This window comes from Gobius niger (assembly GCF_951799975.1).
Source record: "Gobius niger genome assembly, chromosome: 20".
NCBI classification, from domain to species: domain Eukaryota; kingdom Metazoa; phylum Chordata; class Actinopteri; order Gobiiformes; family Gobiidae; genus Gobius; species Gobius niger.
Genome location: NC_136871.1, coordinates 20,756,874 through 20,775,398, shown reverse-complemented (window position 1 = coordinate 20,775,398; position 18,525 = coordinate 20,756,874). Strand labels below are relative to the sequence as shown.

Genomic DNA, 18,525 nt, shown 5'->3' with positions numbered 1-18,525 from the left:
CAAAATTAACACTGATCTAAAAAAGTCATATTTTCTATTTTCAAAAGAATTAAAACACTTAAATGTTCCTTTCTGATGATTTTATTGTTCAGATGCACATCCTGTTTGGCCTGTGCATTTTCGTGAACTTCACACTTCACAATCGATGAGCGCGTCTCTGGCAGAAGGGCGGTCCCGCCTCGCAGGTCCCGCCTGGCCTGACAGCAGCAGCAGCAGCAGCAGCAGCACCAGAAGCAGCAGCACACTTCCCCGACTCAGTGGATCAGCTGGACTTAACCAGAACGCACTTGACAATGGACAACTTATCTGGCAAACGTGGACAGCGCCGGATCAAGTCTCTGCTTTTGCTTGTAAATCTGTTTGTTGCCAGGACGCTTTGTGAGTAACTTTACCAGAACTGTTGCTTCAGCCGTTCCAAGACGTCGTACAAATCTATTTGATTGTAATATTGTGATTGTAGCCTTTTGACTACGTTGACTATATGTATATTCTTATTTTCTAGACTTATTTTAGAGGCAGATCATAAACGTTGTGGGAGCAATGGGTTCAGGTGTATTCATCTGTTATTGGTATATTATTGTCAGCTATGTTTGGCCAATTCTTTATAATGTCACTGCCAAAACTGTGGAAAAACCTTCTCCCAACAATGGTCTGATGTTCCTTTACAACCATCATTCTTTTTACCCCACTCTCAAGGAGAATCTTCCATACATGACAGTGTGGGCTGCTGCATCCACTCATTGAATAATCTTAATATGAATATGTTCTTCGTTTTTAATGTTCTCTTCATATGTTGTGTAAAAAGGGAAACTCCAGACTCTCTCTTTGAGCTGTCTCTGTTTCAGAATATTCATTGACCATGACCGCATCCTCTTTTTCCAGGTGACTGTCCCAAACCTGTGTTGAAAGAAAACACCGTCCTCACCAATGAGGCCCTTCTCATGAATGAATTCCCAAACAACGTTAAGATTGCTTTGACCTGCGCCAATGGCTATGTTAAAGACAGTGGCTCTGGGATGATGGAATGTACTGACGGGACGTGGGGTGACCTGGATCTGACTTGTAAAAGTAAGCGCTTCTCTAGAACCGGGGGACTTCTGTGATATGGGTTTGCTCTTTTACACGCCCGAAGACAGTCAACTTAGGGCTGCTTTATGTTCATTTTTAGTTACGCAGGTGAGAGCTCAACATTCAACAGAAACAGATCTCCATTTGAGTAGTTTAATATTACAAATACTCGACAGGCACAACCAAGTTCTGACTGCATTGTGTTGCTGTCACACAGATTTCAGCAGCTTATAGTCTGTCTATCAAGGAGAGTAAAGGTCATCCAATGATGCTTTCTGATTGGATAAAATGACTCAATAACAGCACTATTTAATTAAATCTAACAAAACAAAGAACAAAGGTACAGCCATAAATGTGCATACAGTGACTCACACGAAACAAGCCGTAAACATCAGGCAATAGTTACATTCTTGAAACTTTTTTACTTCAGTAAGAAACAAAAATATGTATTTTTCATGTATGTGAATAGTCTACTAACTCCTGTTTGTAAGGCCAGTGGTCTCAACCTGAGGGTCAGGTTGCAAGATGAGTTTAGAGGATTGACCTTTTTTTTTAAAAATGTATGTAGTTTGAATGAAAACTAAGATAAGATAAGATAGCCTTTATTGATCTCACAATGGAGACATTTACTTGTTGCATTCAGCTCTCAAAACACTCAGGGTGTGCAAATAGGCAGGAAATGTGAGGAAAAAAACAATTAAATAGTAAATAGTGGTATCTCACATACGATGTCTACCAGAAATGTGCCCTATGAAGGTCACAATCAACTATGGCTCTTACTTTGGGGATTTTGGGGCTAAAATGATTGAGAACCACTGGGTTACTCCACAAAACATATTTTTAAAGATATTTACATTTTGCTTTGCATTTGACCAATCCTTCAATGCCACTAGCTCAAACCTGTTTTAAAGTTGTCCACTGTTACCCCACCGTGTTGTTTCATGAGGCAAAATGTCCCCAAAACAATACAGAAGTCTAGCATATTTATTTATTTTCCATATTCATTGTTTCTTTTACTATTTCACTTTCTCAATGTTTTTTACCACACAAAACTTCATAATGTGAAATGTTGTCATTTTTTTAGAAAAGGATTGTGGAATACCTGTTGAACCGCCACATACACATTTTGACTACAGCAAGGGCACTCTGTTTGGCGCGGTGGTGTTTGTCAGTTGCGATAAAGGGTGAGTGTCATTTGCTCATGATTTCCTTGTTATCAGAGAAGTCCTTTTATATTCACTTTACTGCAGCTGTTTGGCATCTCGCTCCTTATACACAAACCGTAAACCCATGCAAGGCGGATTTGCTAATAGACCATTTAAAAAAAAGCACTCTTCTGGGAGATTGTTGATACATGCTGCAGTTCAGACTAAACTCTGTGGGAATGAAAGTATGCCATTGTTGCACTGTTCTAAATACGTTTATGAAAGTACCTTGTTTGCCTTTCAGCTACTATGTCGAGGGATCAGCCTATAAACACTGCTTCAATTCCGGCTGGACTGGGAAATCTACTAAATGTCTAAGTAATTGTTGCCATATCATTTTTCTGAAACTGCAACAATATGCACACAGACTGACTGTGCAAAACACTCAGTAACATTCCCTTTTTCTCTTTTCATTCAGTTTTAATGTGTGACATGCCAGCGACAATACCCAACGGCAGAAATTCATGGGTTTCAGACGACTATCCAAAATATGGGGAAAGTATTAAATATACCTGTAATGAAGGACACACCTTGAGTGGGAATGAAAGCATCACGTGTTCAGACGATGGTGAATATGACTCCACAGCACCTCAGTGTCAAGGTAAGTCCACGCCACACCTTAGTTTCAATTTCATTAATTGTTTTTTATTTATTTATTGGCAAAAGGGGAAAAAGAATTATTACATTGGATTTTTCTCTTTTTCCTCTTTGTATCATCAGGAGTAAAATGTTATGAAATAGTTTTCTTTTCTTTCATCATTACATAATTCACTCTCGCAATGCTTTATCTCCCAAAAACGCTTTCATTAGATGTCTCACATTCCAATCATTTAACTTTTGCGTTCCGACGTGTTGACAGAATGGAAAAGTGGACTTTATATCAACTTTTATCACTGTGATTATGTGATTAGTCAAATGTTTTACATACCCCAGTCGGCTATGTTGAGAGTGACATAACAAGCCTTTAGTCAAGTGTATTTGTCTTACTCTGATTGGATAATATTGAAAACATGTGTTGCTCAAATGTGAAACTTTATATACGTATTTCCAAATTCACATCTGGTATGTCATGTATTTTTGTACATGGCCTGTGGTTTATCTGCAAGGATGTGCTTCTCTGCATGACGCTCATCTCCCTAATCAGAACACATATTGTATGTTTCTGAACTGGGTGTGTTTAAAGAATATCACTTTCCAGCTACGTGTCTGCTAATCACGTTTAACACTGCTAAACTTCATTGTCCATCGCTGTCTGCATTTCCTCTGCATTATCAGATTAACGGCCACCCATCACTCTCACTGGTCATGTAATCTTGCATGTTACATAGGGTGCATGTACACATTTAAAAGTCCAGGTCATCAAAAATATAAAAAGTGTAGAGGCAAACCCAATGTTTTCATTTGTAGGTGTCATTAAAGGAGATGCATTTACTACTACACTGGTGACTACACCAACTTCAACCACTACACCTCCAACACAAGGTATATGTTTACAAAATGTTTTACAGATTGGAAAGTGCTGCTCAATGTAGTGACGTATTAGCTGATATTGTCAGCTAACACGTCAGTGCAATATTGTCAAATCATCTGAAGATTTTTTGAAATTTGATAAAGCTATGTTTAGTGTATTGACTCCACATTATAGCAACACCTTCACTTGACAAGTAAATCAAAAGTTAAAGGGAGGAAGTTGTCATTACTCGCTACTGCCACCTCAGGTCTTACGCGTAACTGCAGTTTCTATGTTTAATAAATCCTGTTCGTAGTCCCTGCGGGGGTAATACAAGTGTTTATGGGATGATTGGAGGGTCTTTCATCTCCCCCTGGTGTCTCTGGCCAGAAAACCATGTTTGCAACTTGACTGCCACCGGACCGGAGCAAGCAATACACAGAAGAAGCTAACATGCTAACGGGCAAAGCTAACGTCACTTTAAACAGTATTTACAGCCAAGTTTGAGTGAAAAAAAATTCTTTCCATTGTATAATTGGATGTACAATATCCCTCTCTCCCTTCGCCTTTCCTGTCAGCGTAGTATTTACTCTCCAAGACAATTAATAAGTTAAAAACCTGCAGTTGCGCTTATGGCCTCTAGGTGCAAGAGTTACTTAGTACTGCTTTAACATTACAAACATGATTATGGAGATCAGTATTGTATGTTATAAATCAAATGTTAACTTTTGATTGCACAGCACACTTAAATGAAGGGAGTCGTTAATGTTAAGTACATATTGAGCATTAGTTTTGTCGTGTGTTTTAACTTTTTTTCAAATGTAGACACATTGTGCGGCTTTACAGTTAAAGGATAAAAATGAACACAGCTGCATGTCCCAAATTTCCCACAACGAACTGAAAAAAAGGCCTGGTTATGTCCAAATGTTCCTAGAAACCTCAGCCACCTCAACGGCCTCCGCAACCAACACAAGCTCAGGCCACAGAGACCGCACTCTCACAGCCAGTGCCACTCCAACTGTCTCTCTGTCAGCACGAGGTACCACTGTGCACCCGCATGGACTCAAGCATGGAGTCAAAGGCTGGGTTCTGGGCTCACTCCATGCATCTGAAGACGCCCTGGGCTGGACAAGCACAGCGCACTTCAAAACAAACATGTGTTGATCATTTGTGTTCTGTTCCAAGGTGGCGATATTTTGACAAGTGTAGGAACCACCACAACTATTTTATCACCGACTACATCTCAAGGTATCTGTTTAAATACAAATACATATGTTATTGCAATAGATGTGATTAAGAACACATTTTTCACTGGGGTGGCACATGATGACAGTTTTTAATGCAGGATTCCAGTGAACTCGGATTCATAGTTTGTGGTTTTAGTTGGTTGTGGCATGTCGAGGCTATCCTCCAGTGTAGACATGTCCCTGAGTAGAGTTTATCCTGGTTCCAAAGAATTTCCCAGATGATGTCTCAAGATTTTTTATCACTGCCTGTACTAAACTGTCAAAACAGTTGTCCAGTACAAAGCTTTACCACATGTGCTTTGGTGTAAGAAGATTTGCATTAGAAGTAGTCACGGCTTGTTGGAACACGTATGCTGATCACTGAATCTGTAGAACACTTGCAAGCGATCACACTGTGTCATGTTTAGATGTTACATGCACGCAAACTAGAGGCTTTATAAACAACATAATGCTTGTAATCAGTAGAAAATCCCCTTCCCTTTAGTTGAACTAACATGCTCCATGGCTTTTATTGACCCTTTTGTCGTGGGGTCAGCGCTGTTCTTGGCCCCATTCGCAATTCCATGCACCTATGTGATATTTTACACACGGCGTCAACGTGTTGTCTTGCAGGAAATGGAAAAGGCGACATTGTCGATACGAAAACAGATGTCGGTGAGTTTCTGTGACACCATAAACGATCAAATGTGTTGAGCACGGTGCATGACAGGTGTTCATGTTTTTCAGGTTACACGCCTGTAATAATCAGCGTGGTGTGTGTCACCTTAGGTAAATTTATCTGCACATGTTAGCTTGATCCAAGACATCCAAAGTGTAATGTTTGAATGATTATGCGTTTACAGCTGCGTGTGTTGTAGTATTGTTGATTCACAAGCTTCTTCTCAAGAAAAAGGGGTAAGTACGAAGCCGAGCACAACTGCATGTCTTTTTAACTGATTTATGCTTTTTTTTTTCCTTCTTGTATACACGCTAACAAAGCAGATCGATAATACAATAGACTAGACTGTTTTCTTTTACTTCTGGCTATGCTTCAATATTCTTTCTACTTCATTATTGGATATGTTACATCTTTGTTTCCTGGCTGGTGCTGAGAAACAGAATCGTTCCCCCCAGAAGCGCTTCAAAAATCTGGCTTAAATGACCTATGCAAATCCTTCAAACAGCATTTGAATAATTTCAGCAGCACATTTGTAAAACATATTCCTTATGTGATGACACTGTAGCTCTTATGACACCAGAGAAGACCTGAAGCCGGAGTTATTACCGTTCCAAAATCTATAGTTTGGCCGCAGCCTCCAGGTATCTGTCCTTTACTGCCTGTTGCTTTGAATTTATGTCAAAATATATTCACTGTTCGACACCAGTCAAGCAAAACATCATGACCACAGCAGTTCTAGCTTTGTGAAAATGTTCTAAGACTCAAATTTTGACTAAATTTACTGATGGACTAAAACTGTCAACTTGATAGAGACTGATGCTTAACATGTGATAGAAGATCCATGAACAGAGGTGGAAGGCTACATTTACTCAAGTACATCGAGTACTTCTTGAAGTAGTTCTGTCATGCAGCACTTCAACTTGAGAAATATTGTACTGAATTACTGGTACTCTTGAGTGGGAAAAAAATATATAAACTTGTTCCACTGTGAGTAAGTGAGTAAGTGGCAAAAGCTTCAGATTGACTTAAAAAAAATAGATGTGTTTCCTGTGCCTTATTTTTAACTATTTCCTTTTAGATATTTCTGTGGCATTTCCTTCAGGACATCCGGATTATATCATATCATCAAAAAATATTATTTTCTTATGATTTGTCACTACTGAAATGGTCAGACTTTTAGGCTTAAGCAGTTACTAGTAGTACATTTTTACTCTTGAGTCTTATTTCACCACTTTTTACTCAAAGGATTTTCCCCTCTGATTATTAATGTCAAGTTGACTAAAGTTTAAGATGTAGTTGACTAAATTTACTTTTATTTTATCCATTAAAACCATTAACCACCTGTACTGCATAAAAGACAAAAGTAGTCATAATGTTTTGCTACATTGGTGTCATCTCTGTATTGTTCAAATGTAGCAAAAGCAAGTTCACGTCAATAATTTGGAATATCGTCAATAACAAATCTCGTATTGTTACTTACTAGATGTGGAGATACTCACATACTAGCAGTAATGTATTTGAAATCATTAATGACATTTTCATGCAAATTCCTATTATCTATATTGTCTTACAAGTCACCCACAGACAATGTTCTTATGTATTGACGCCAACCTGCTCCAGAACAAGACTCTTTTTTTTCTCTTGACCTCTCAAAGCTGACGGTTACTTCTTGTTATCTGCTGTAGCTCACCCAATGGAACGGTGCCTATCTGTTGAGGAGCATCTGTGGCCTAGAAAGACTGTGCCCACTGACTGTAGCAGAGGCTTTGGGTGGAGGCTAACCCCTTCAAACTCTATTGCACTACAACAAGCAGGTCTGCAGTCTGCTCTGGACATGTATGGAAATGTACCAAAAGCACCTTTATTGTCATCTATTTTTATTAACACGCCTGTAAATAGTTGTTTGTACCTATTTATAATAAAACTGGAACCTCATTTTTTTTACTGAAGTGTGCCGGCTCTATATGTTCTACAAAACGTTCTTCAAGCGCTCGTCAATCTCAAACATATGACACATTAGACACGATTATATTTAAGATTTTGCTCCAGATTGTTCCCAGTTTTCTTTAGTTTGGCCATTGTTGTGATGTTTATAGTCTCACTTCCTTATTTGACACCAACAGGAAGTGACATAGAAGAAGGTAAACAATTTTAAACTGTTGCCGTGCCAACCATGTTAAGTCAATACTTTGTTAGGTGATGATGTCATCGCTCTATTTCCGGGGCCAACAGAGCTTTAGTCGTATTAATAATAGGATTTTGCTGATTTGAACCTGCTGTAGAGCTGACTACAAGGCTCTTTTTAAACATCTGATCGCACAGAAATATCACATTTACTCCGGATTTTCTTACATTATTGTCAAATTATTTTTTCCATACACAATGATGCCGTATGTTAAATATTACAAATATTTTCATATACTCAAACTGCAAAATCACCTTTCTGCCCAACATTTCTTCATTAAAATTGCTGCTTCACTGAAATGAAATGATAATTATGCAACTGATGTTATCCTTCTAAAGAAGTGATATTTTCAAAAGCATTAAAGCCTGTCATATGCACTGTAAATCGATGCATATTCAACATTGATAGATACGATAAATGCACATTTATTATAATGATAAATATGCATATCTACTCAGATATTGTGGAAGTTTATAAGATGCGTCAGATTGTGTCCAGAGCCAGATTTATTGACATCAGCAACAAAAAGAAGTTCACAAATTCAGAGAGGCGACATTCTGCTTTCTTCGCTCTGTCCCATAGCTCTCTCTCTCATGTACTGTAGATTTCCCATCCCTCTATTAAGCTCAAGAAATTCACAGAGTGTTTTATTGTTGTTACCGCCCTTGCTATGTAGACAAAACTGTATATGCTGTCCTTGCTCGTATCGAAGTGTACAGAGATTACAGTGTCTGGGTCAAATTAACCTTTGTGTTCTTAAACAAAACAAGGTTAAAAACAAAATAATTCTACAATATGCCATATTAGAATATTGCAAGCAAAATTGACATTTTATGAATTAGATATAATGTATGTAATATATATGAGAGTTTTCATTTACATATTTGGTGGTATAATTCCAGACATCCTTTTTTTTTATCTATACAGTATATTATATAAATTGTACAAATATTTAAGCAACCAATTAAGCTGATTTCTGTTCAGTATTAAAAAAAAGGAAATAAGGATGAATGTGAGTTGTGAAATAACAGATTTGTTCATGTTTTCCGATGAGCCATTATTAGATGTTAAGACATCCTTCCTTTCAAAATACATTTTCCATTTGTAGAGCGCATGAACAAACCACAAGTAGTTTGACTTAAAAACCAGTTTAGCTTTAGACGCGGGCGGTGTGTGCTCATTTAATGGCTGCCAACATGAAAAGCCCAATTCAGAAAGCACACAATGTGGTGAATTGACTTTGCACACAAGCAAGACATAAAGATACTATCTGCCACATTCTTCACATTCTCTCTGGCTTTGCTGTATTGTGTGGGTCTACACTGTGACTACATTTAATAGGAAGCATTTTTCATGAGGAAAAAACATGCCAGGCGTCAACAATAGGAAGACATTCGGGAAGTTTTTTTTTGTTTTTTTTTATCAAGTTGGCAAAACACTGTTGTAAACTTGAGAACAAAATGGTTAAGAATATGACAAAAGATATAGAATTGCATTTATTCCTTTACATTATCATTTTAAGGTCATTAGAGACTCCCCAATAACAAAATGAATAAAAGTTTCATTATAGCTACCATACTGTATAAATGGTACTAAACTAAACTGTACAAAACAAAAATAAAAGATACACACTGTTATAATGGATTTGAGAATGGCAATTGTTAGATACACATGTCACTGCCTTGGCAGAGGTCTAAGCTTCCAGTTTTGCCAGACAGTACTTTGAAGCCTGTCTGTGCTTCTCTCTGTAGAGAAGTCTTTGTTGGTGATGGCAGCAGGCAGACAGGTCATCCTTCCTGGCAGAGAGTAATAGGATAAAGTACAAAGGCTCTTATTAAAGTAGGCTTACTGTGCCTGCAGCATAATCAAAGGAACAACATATTGACTTCCCACAAACATCCATGGTTAATCATTACTGGTAGTTTTAAGAATTAGTATTAGTAAAGGTTGTTATTGATAATGTTATATGATGAACAACAGCAGCAGTAGTAGGCCTAGTAGTAATATATAAAACATTAAAATATTGACACTAGTGATAATAGCGGCTCTTTTTTTTTTTTATCTTAGAACAAATACCAAGCTATAAAATGATTGTCTGTTTTCAGTTCCAGGTTGAATCTCAAGCACTGATCAAAATCTACAGACGGGATGTTACAGCAGCAGGAAGTATCCGCAAAGAGCTTTGATCATCATTTAAAGTCACTTGTCTTAATTTCTTGGACACACAGAACATTAGGGCTGGTACAGGGGAGGGCCTTTCTCACAGCCCAGACAACACGGCTGCTATGTGAACTGCCCACTGCCGTTGACCCCTCTCAACAAAGAGCCTCACTTCACTTCAGATGCTCATTCCCATGGCTTTTTACACACACACACCAGAGACAACAGCAAGAAATCTTACCGGGATACTGAGGCTTATAGAGGGAAGAGTTTGACACCGGAGTATCTCAAAACACAAAGCACTGGTCCCCTCTCTGGATATGACCTCACTGTAGGAAATGAACTGATAAAATAGGTCTCAACAAAGTGCCCTCTCTTAAATAAATGCAAGGCTTGATTTTCCATACTATGTGCAAAGCATGGCGTGACAGTGTGGACAACAACAGATCTATGGGTAAGTGGAGACAGATTTTTCCTGATCACGCACATGTTTTGCCTGTGTGCTGTTTTGGAGGAAGATGGCGGTGCAAGTGTTGATGCCTTTATGAAACACGAGAGACTGTTTCATGCTTGTGCAGCATTTCTGTCCTTATATACAGTAAATGATTTAAAGGTGAGGGTCGGTGTGGGTGCGGGTTAATGTGTGGAAAAGTCATATCCTAATAATAACAATGGCTTACACTTGTATTGTGCTTTTCCAGCCTGTGCGTGTTGCCAAGTTCCTCAAAGTGTCCCCACCAATAGTAACACCAAACCTACGCCCTTGATGTCATCATTCGTTCACTCCGTACTCAGTTCTGGTATCTACACTGTAGCCACAGCTGTACTTGGGGTAGACTGACAGAAGACTGACTCACTCACACACACACACACACACACACATACACACACACACACACACACACACACACACACACACACACACACACACACACTCACGCACACTCATTCATTCTGGCCTATTGTACATGGTTTTAGAGGAGAAACCGGAGGAACCTAGGACCTTCAAACTGTGAAGCACGAGCACTAACCACTGCGCCGCCCATATCTTTCAAGTATAAGATTAGCCAAATAATCACAAAAAAGCACTAGATGCACTTCAAATAATAACCTGACAAACATTTAACTATGTAGCTGTTTTAAAGTACAAGTCCCTTTAGTATTGTCGAAAAAAAACAACTAATTCTGACTTCAAACATACATGAGAGAAAGCCTAACTTCAATGAAAACATATTTTAATTGCCTTTTCTTATGTCAACATGAAGCTTTTGCCTTTAATCAATGTACTCACATTGGGAAGAGTAACCAAATGTTTTACTCAAATACTGATTAAAAAGTATGTTGGTCAAGTAGAAGTAAAAAGTGCATAAAACTAAGTGCAGTTTCTTGAAACATTTTTCCATTACTTGTAAATTTAAGTGGTTCCTGCCCAGCTCTGGGTTAAGGCAATAAAGATTGTCTATGTTTATGCATTGTGGTATATACTGTATATATATATGCTGCTAATATGGCAATTAGAAAGCGCTCCAAAAGTTGTCTGAACCCACACGCTCACAGCTAAGACAGAAGACAGAAAAGAGGTTCCTGGAATAATACCATCACCACAGAAGGTGGTCCCACATTGTGATCTTAATCTTAAACCAGAACATACAAAGTCAGCTCATACTTCCCAGATACCAAACACACAGTCAAATCTAAAACAACCCTTACATTTAAAACTATAACTATTTCTATCACTGCATGTCTCCTGCACCGTTGTCTGTGTTATTCTTTGGAGACACGTGATTAATGACTATATATGGGCGTGATAAAACAACACAGGTGCTAGAGCATTGCATGCCAGCAACCATTGGCCTCCAATAAACCAGGGTGTGCTCTGTTTATGTAGGCCAACTAAGTTAAAAAGTCTTCTAAAAATAGTCAACAAGAAAATAGACGTAAGAAAGAAATCTGGGTATTATTATCATGGTTATTTTCTTTCCTCTTTGACCCATGCAATAGAACTAGTGTCCACTCCTGATTCTTTAGGTTTATAATATCATTAGCAGCAATTGCTTAAAGGTGTCTTTCTCTTCCTCCATTAGACTCAGTCATTGTCTCTCCCTTTCTCTAACCCTTCTTAGTCATGCTCTTTTGCTGAAGACATCCTTCTGTCAACAACTCCAGTCTTTTGCCTCTCTGTAAAGGAAGTTCTTTGAAGTTCTTTTTACAAGACGGACACACATTACGTCAGTGTTGTTTGTATTTCTCCTGAGAATTCTTGACAGTGTGAGTGACAAAATACACATCCAGAAACAGTCATGATCTCAAAGTTCTCCCTGAGCGTAATGGACCGAGAAACTGAAGACTTGGTTTAACTGACGCAGTGTAAATGCTTCCCACAGGGACTTGAATGCAGTGAGCAACAGATGTTTAGTGTGTATGGCACCTACAGCAGAGTGCCAGTTAAGTTAATGTTTAACATCTGACTGTGTGTTAAATGCCTCTTACTGTATATGTGCTTTTTACAATAGGGTAGTGGTTTTCAAACTCTGGTATGTGTACCACTGACAGCATGACTTTTTTAGAGGGTACTAAGGATAATCAACATAGAATTTGTTTTGTTTTTGATTAGAGATGATCTTATTTATGTTTTATGAGTACATTTAAGTTGGGTTTTTCTTCTAGTTTAGACAAGATGTACCCTTAGTTCCACATAATTAAGTCCAATATCAATTTATTTAGAAGTATAGTCCTGATTTGATCTTGATCTAGGCCTGGTGGCACTTGTCCAACTTGATCAAGATAATATAAGGTGGCAGGTGGACCCCATACACATCACATCTAGTCTATGTGTGATCCCTAAAATCTGGTTTACAGGCCAAATGAGCTTGTGTTTGTCGCGGTTACCACATTAGTGAAGAAGGGCAGTATCGCTCTGAACCGAAGCTTCTCCTCTTACTACTATTGAGTCAGAGATATGAAGCAGATTATGTGGAAACTACTTCGTACCATCCACCCAACCGAACGTAGGCAGCACTCCCACATATGCTGAGGTCAAAGGAAAGTTGCATGAATGTGTCGGTCCCGGTTACCGCACGAGTTGTCTGGGAGAAAAAAAATCGATGATGTTTTGTGGAGATTGCAACAGCCTCTGGGCACTCCCAATGAGTCACTTCTTCTGAGGAAAGAAGACGGTTCTGAGCGATGCTTATTTTCATTCATATGGCAATGTTAGTGTCTACAAATGCAGTTCTATAGTGACCAAGCTAAAGTCATGAATCAGGCATATTTTCACTTTTAGAGCCTGCTTATAGTGGAAACATCTGCTGATGTTTTCCTTTCAAAGACATCTCAAAGTATGTTTCATCACATATTCACCTGACAGGTTATAGAACTTTCTATAACCTACTTTACATTTATTAGAAATAAATACATAATCAATTATAAGTAGTTACATATTTGTATCTCACCCGCTTGAAATCTATTGGTGCATGTTTATCGAAAGCCATCAAGCATATTTTTGCTCAAGTCATCTTTTACAAACTTCATCCTTAATTATTATTGGCAATGTTGCAATGCAATTCAATCAACAAAAAGACAAAAAAAAAAATCTTTAAAAGTTACCAGTATGGTGATGCCCACATTTTAATTTCAAATTCTCCAGAAAAAACTTAAAATATGACTTGGCAATATGGGATCCTCCAATAAAATACGACCATAAATAAATACAATTGTGCTCATACGTTTACATAACCTGGCAGAATTATACTTTTTTTTTTTTCATTTTTCAGAGAATATATGATAAAACAAAATGGTTTTTTTTCACTCATAGTGGTTGCGTGACAAAAGAAATTGTCAAAATGACTTTGATCAAAAGTTTACATACTACAGTTCTTTATACCATGTATTGCCCCCTTTAACATCAATGACAGCTTGGATTCTTTTGTGGTAGTCGAGGATGGGCCTCTTTATTTCCTCTGATAGTAAAGCTGACCATTCTTTTTGGCAAAAAGCCTCCAGTTCCTGTAAATTCCTGGACTGTCTATCATGAACTGCACGTTTGAGATCTCTCCAGTGGCTCAACGATATTGAGGTCAGGTCAGGAGACTGAGATGGCCACTCCAGAACCTTCACTTTATTCTGCCGTAGCCAGTGAGAGGTCGACATGGTCTTGTGCTTTGGATCGTTGTCATGTTGGAACGTCCAAGTCCCATGCGCAGCTTCCAGGTTGATGAGTGACACTTTTTCTCCAGTATTCTTTAATAACATGCTGCATTCATCCTGAAATCTTTTGATCAAGTCCCCTGTAGCTCACACATCCCCAAAACATCACTGATCCACTTCTGTGTTTCACTGTAGGAATGGTTCATCACAGGCCTGGCACGTTGTAAGCGGATACTTTGTGGCAACCAGAAACATCAGTGCAGCACTGGATGAAGGATGCACGGGTCTGTCAGGAGCCCCAAAACTCGCTGATTTTGTTACGGACACAGGTGACAATGCTTTACCTTTAGCAGCCATTCGAACCCGTTTGTGTCAACTTGTGTGCATATTATCAGGCCAAGATCAGCAGGGTATAAAAACTTTTGGTCAGGGTCATTCTGGTCGTTTCTTTTGTCATAATGATTTAAAAAGAGTAAACTCAGTTGTTTGACCATAAAGGGCTTCACACAACAACTATGAGTGGAAATACTGTACTTTTTGTGGTATCATTCATATTCTCTGAATAATAGTCACACAAAAATATCCAACATTCTGCCAGGGTCAACTTTTGAGCACAATCTAAAAACTATGATAAAAAACAAAATAATTGTCTTGGTATATTTTTGTATTAGGTCTAACATCTATTAATCCTTATTATTAGGTATTGCTATTTAGATATTACACACCAGGTCCAGGACGGGCATACTCTGATTAAAGACTCCTCAGGCAATATTTAAAGCCATACAACCCATGATCAAAGCTTTTATAAATCTATATTTACATCAAACACTCCGTGGTTAGAAACAGCTGGCCGCTTTGTAAAGCAGATACTATTTTGGCATTTGTACCGGCAGTCTACACACAAGTATTCTGTGTTCAGCACCAAAAACAGACATATTACGTAGTTCAAAGCAGTGCCTAACAAAATACTGCCTAGACCGGAAATTCTACTTTACCTGACTGTGATTCTGCCATCTCAAGTTTAATGAATACATTCTAGGTGTCTGGAGTAAAGCCAATTCTATCGCAAATAACATGCTGTAAAGACATGAGGGAAACATTACATGCAGAGTAATTCAGTGACATAAGATAAGATAAGATAAGATAAACCTTTATTCATCTCACAAAGGAGAAATTCACTTGTTACAGTCGGCGTTACTTCACAGTCTTATTGTACAGTCTGACAGCAGTGGGGATGAAGGCTTTACAGAGGGTCGTTGGCTCGCCTGTCCCTCAAGATCATTGGATTGGTGTTCGACTCAATGTCATCCTTAGAGAAGAGTGCAGATGTTGAGATGATAAGACACTACTGACTCTTTAATTCCCCATGGCGAATGAACATGAGAGTGAATAATTACCTGTCTAAAGCGTGTCTATCTGTCAAGCCTGCCACTTAATAATCTTCATCCAGACCGTATTGTATCCCACCATATCCTGTCATTTCTGGCTATATAGATTCCGGTGATGATGACATTAGTAAGACTTTAAAGAAAGCATTTCCTGGTCCTTGAACTATGGGAGTTCAAGAGTGTTCACCCTATTTAAACATTCATTCATCTTAATTAAGGCTTGATGATAATTATAAGTCAGAGTGTATTAATGCGGTTCAGCCACATGCACTGCGGAGCCATAACAGTGCTGACAGTTTGGCCTTTCCTAATGCTAATTCGTGGTCCTTTTATCAGTCAGTGCTCAGTGTAATTAAGTGTGACTCCAACAGCCAGGTGCATATTAAACTATTACATACTCTGAAAAAAAAAGACTCTAGTCAGAAGAGGTGCAAAAGGTGACAGGCTGCAATTAGAATGGGTTCATGTGGCTTAATTGACGGCAGCTTTTACTGACTTTCCTTTCAAGCCCCCGACAGTAAAAGAATGTGCTGTTACTATAAATGATATCTATCTATTCTTCAAAGGAGTGCATCGGTAAGTGTTCTGATTAGGGTGATCCTTTGTAACTGGCAGTTCACAGGCGCCATCTACTGTTGTTGTCCCATAAGTGCAGCTGTGTTGTGACGTCGATATTCCCCCTACATTGTAACCGATTTCAAATGGTGCTAGACATGATGGCAACTCTGAACACCAGAGGAAAACGGTCAGCCTTGGCTAGAGGGTGATACACGGGTCTGGACTTCTCCGAAATGTTGACTTGGTGAATTACTTGCGCCAAGAGCATACTGTTGGGATACATTTGGCACGGTATTGCCCGCCTGTCCGCGTGCTGCCCAGAAGACTGATCCCACTCAAGAACACCGATTTCAAATGGTGCTAGATGGATTGTGTACTCTAAGACACCATCTGAAACCGGTTCCCTGGGGAGGATGAGGAGAGATCCGGCAAAAAATCAGTGGCTATATCTCCATCTGCAAACAACCAAAAATATCATTAGAGATACACATATTTAGTTAATCCTAATTCTTGGTCACAATTACTTATTTCATCACGCCACTATCAAGCCTCATTCTGTGCAAAGATTCACATATTTGTTTGGTATATGTTGACTCTACTGTCCCGACCATAAATAAACCAATAAATCAAATAAATAAACAAACAGCTAAAAGTTGTCAAACTAACAACAAATAGACGTCAATATTCAAATAGCTGTCACTTTTAAAAGAAGACATAATTTAACTTTCCCCCCTATCTTTGTCTTATATTACAATCATCACTATTAATCCTTTGTTTGGCTATTCACTCTGTATTGAATCTGCTGTGTCAACAAAAAATGCCACCTTTGTTTAGATCTACAAGAGGCGCAACAACTGATGTGGAGAGCTGCTGTGCTATTTGTGGAGCTGGCATTAAGACTGGCTGTAACCTGCCCTGTCACTATCTCACTCACTGCTGCGCTGCTGATGGGAAAAGGTGACGTAGGTCTAATCCATCGCACTGTGAGTCAACAGTCTTTGGAGCACAATTTTAAATGTCACTTCTTAATCTGCATCTCATGTGGATGAAAAGAGACTACTGTATGATGGGTGCTAACGGGTCACAAACATAGTACATAATCTTGACATATAGGCAAGATTAATGCGGATAAGGATGAATAAATCCTTATTAAGCACTTGGCTGTAGGTAAGTAATTTTATTTTGCAAACGATTTGGACCCCTAATTTGCCAGTGTAGCTCTCGCACATCTGTTATAGCTGCCTCTCACTTGACAATACAGTGAGACAATGTGCGGGTTCAGTTCAAGTCCTGTGACGAACAGTGACCTCTAGTGTTTGTATCACATTCAAACAATATGTACAACAGGAGGGGCCTCTGAGTTTGTGTGCACAAGTTTAAGTTTAATCCCTTTAAAGTTTAGAGCTCCTAATTTATCAAAATATGACTGTAAATACACCTCTTATAATATTTACAACTGTATGTGTGAAAAATGTTCTTTACACAAACTATGATTTATGAAATATTTGTGCAATCTTTCTTGAACATTAAGATGAGAACAAAAGGAGATGTGGCTGTATTTGAGTATATCTGTTTGTCTGTCTGTCTGTCAATGCTCGTCCGTCCATTCATCAGTTTTTTTTATTAAAGTCCGCAGTAATTGATGCCACGTCTAAACAGTAAGTCTTTTGTCAGCTGTAATGTTATGTAACACTATTCAGTATCTCTGTGTAGACAAACAATCCAATACTACAAGTGTCTCTTCTTTGTGGCCTGGTAAGAATGTGCCTGCTAATGATACTGTACCTGCAAATGAATGCTGCTTCACACTTGTCTATTAATACATCACCATCCTAAAGGCCGGCAGAGCTCGCGGTTAATTTTAGCAGCATCAACTCTTAGCTCGGTGCCACCGCCTGCCTCATAATCTCTGTGTAGGAGGTTGGGAAAAGGCACTGGGAGCAGCTTCACCTATGCTGTATATCACACATATATATATATATGTATATAATATATACATATATATATACTATTATACTATACTACTATATATATACTACTTTGACTTGAAAGTCAGGACCTCTCCCTGAAAAGTGGCAAAATACAGTAACTATTGAGGTCATGTTTCCTTGTTTTGTAAGTAGGTCACTTGTTCTGTTCATCCACGGACAACATGATAAATACTTTCCGCAGAAGAGGACGTGTTACTCTGCAAGCACTTTAGCATTCCTAAAAATCACTTTTAAAAAACTGTGATGTGAAACTTGAGAGATGGTTATTGTTAAAGCCAACATTGACAAGCTTTCAGTGAACAGCTTGTGCTCTTGAGTAATGAGCTACATGCTCAATACACAATTACAATTGATTAAGCTAACTTGCTTAGGTGTAATTCTTTTAATGAGTCACTTGGCATGTTTTTGCAAAAGAATTGCACTCTGTCCATATACTGTCAATCATGCATTGACAAAAATAGTTAATTGT

General features: G+C 38.5%; 1 protein-coding gene across 1 annotated transcript; it reads left to right on the top strand.

The window, feature by feature from the left end:
- Positions 1-156: 156 nt before the first annotated feature.
- On the top strand, positions 157-4,887 carry LOC306979535 (complement decay-accelerating factor; the record flags this gene model as incomplete). The annotated part of the gene is made up of 8 exons (XM_079578493.1): positions 157-185; positions 232-378; positions 883-1,068; positions 2,153-2,252; positions 2,518-2,591; positions 2,692-2,874; positions 3,681-3,755; positions 4,658-4,887. Exons 2-8 carry the CDS (start codon positions 294-296, stop codon positions 4,885-4,887), a joined length of 933 nt encoding a protein of 310 aa, XP_079434619.1. The 5' UTR covers positions 157-185; positions 232-293.
- Between the last annotated feature and the right edge of the window lie 13,638 nt (positions 4,888-18,525).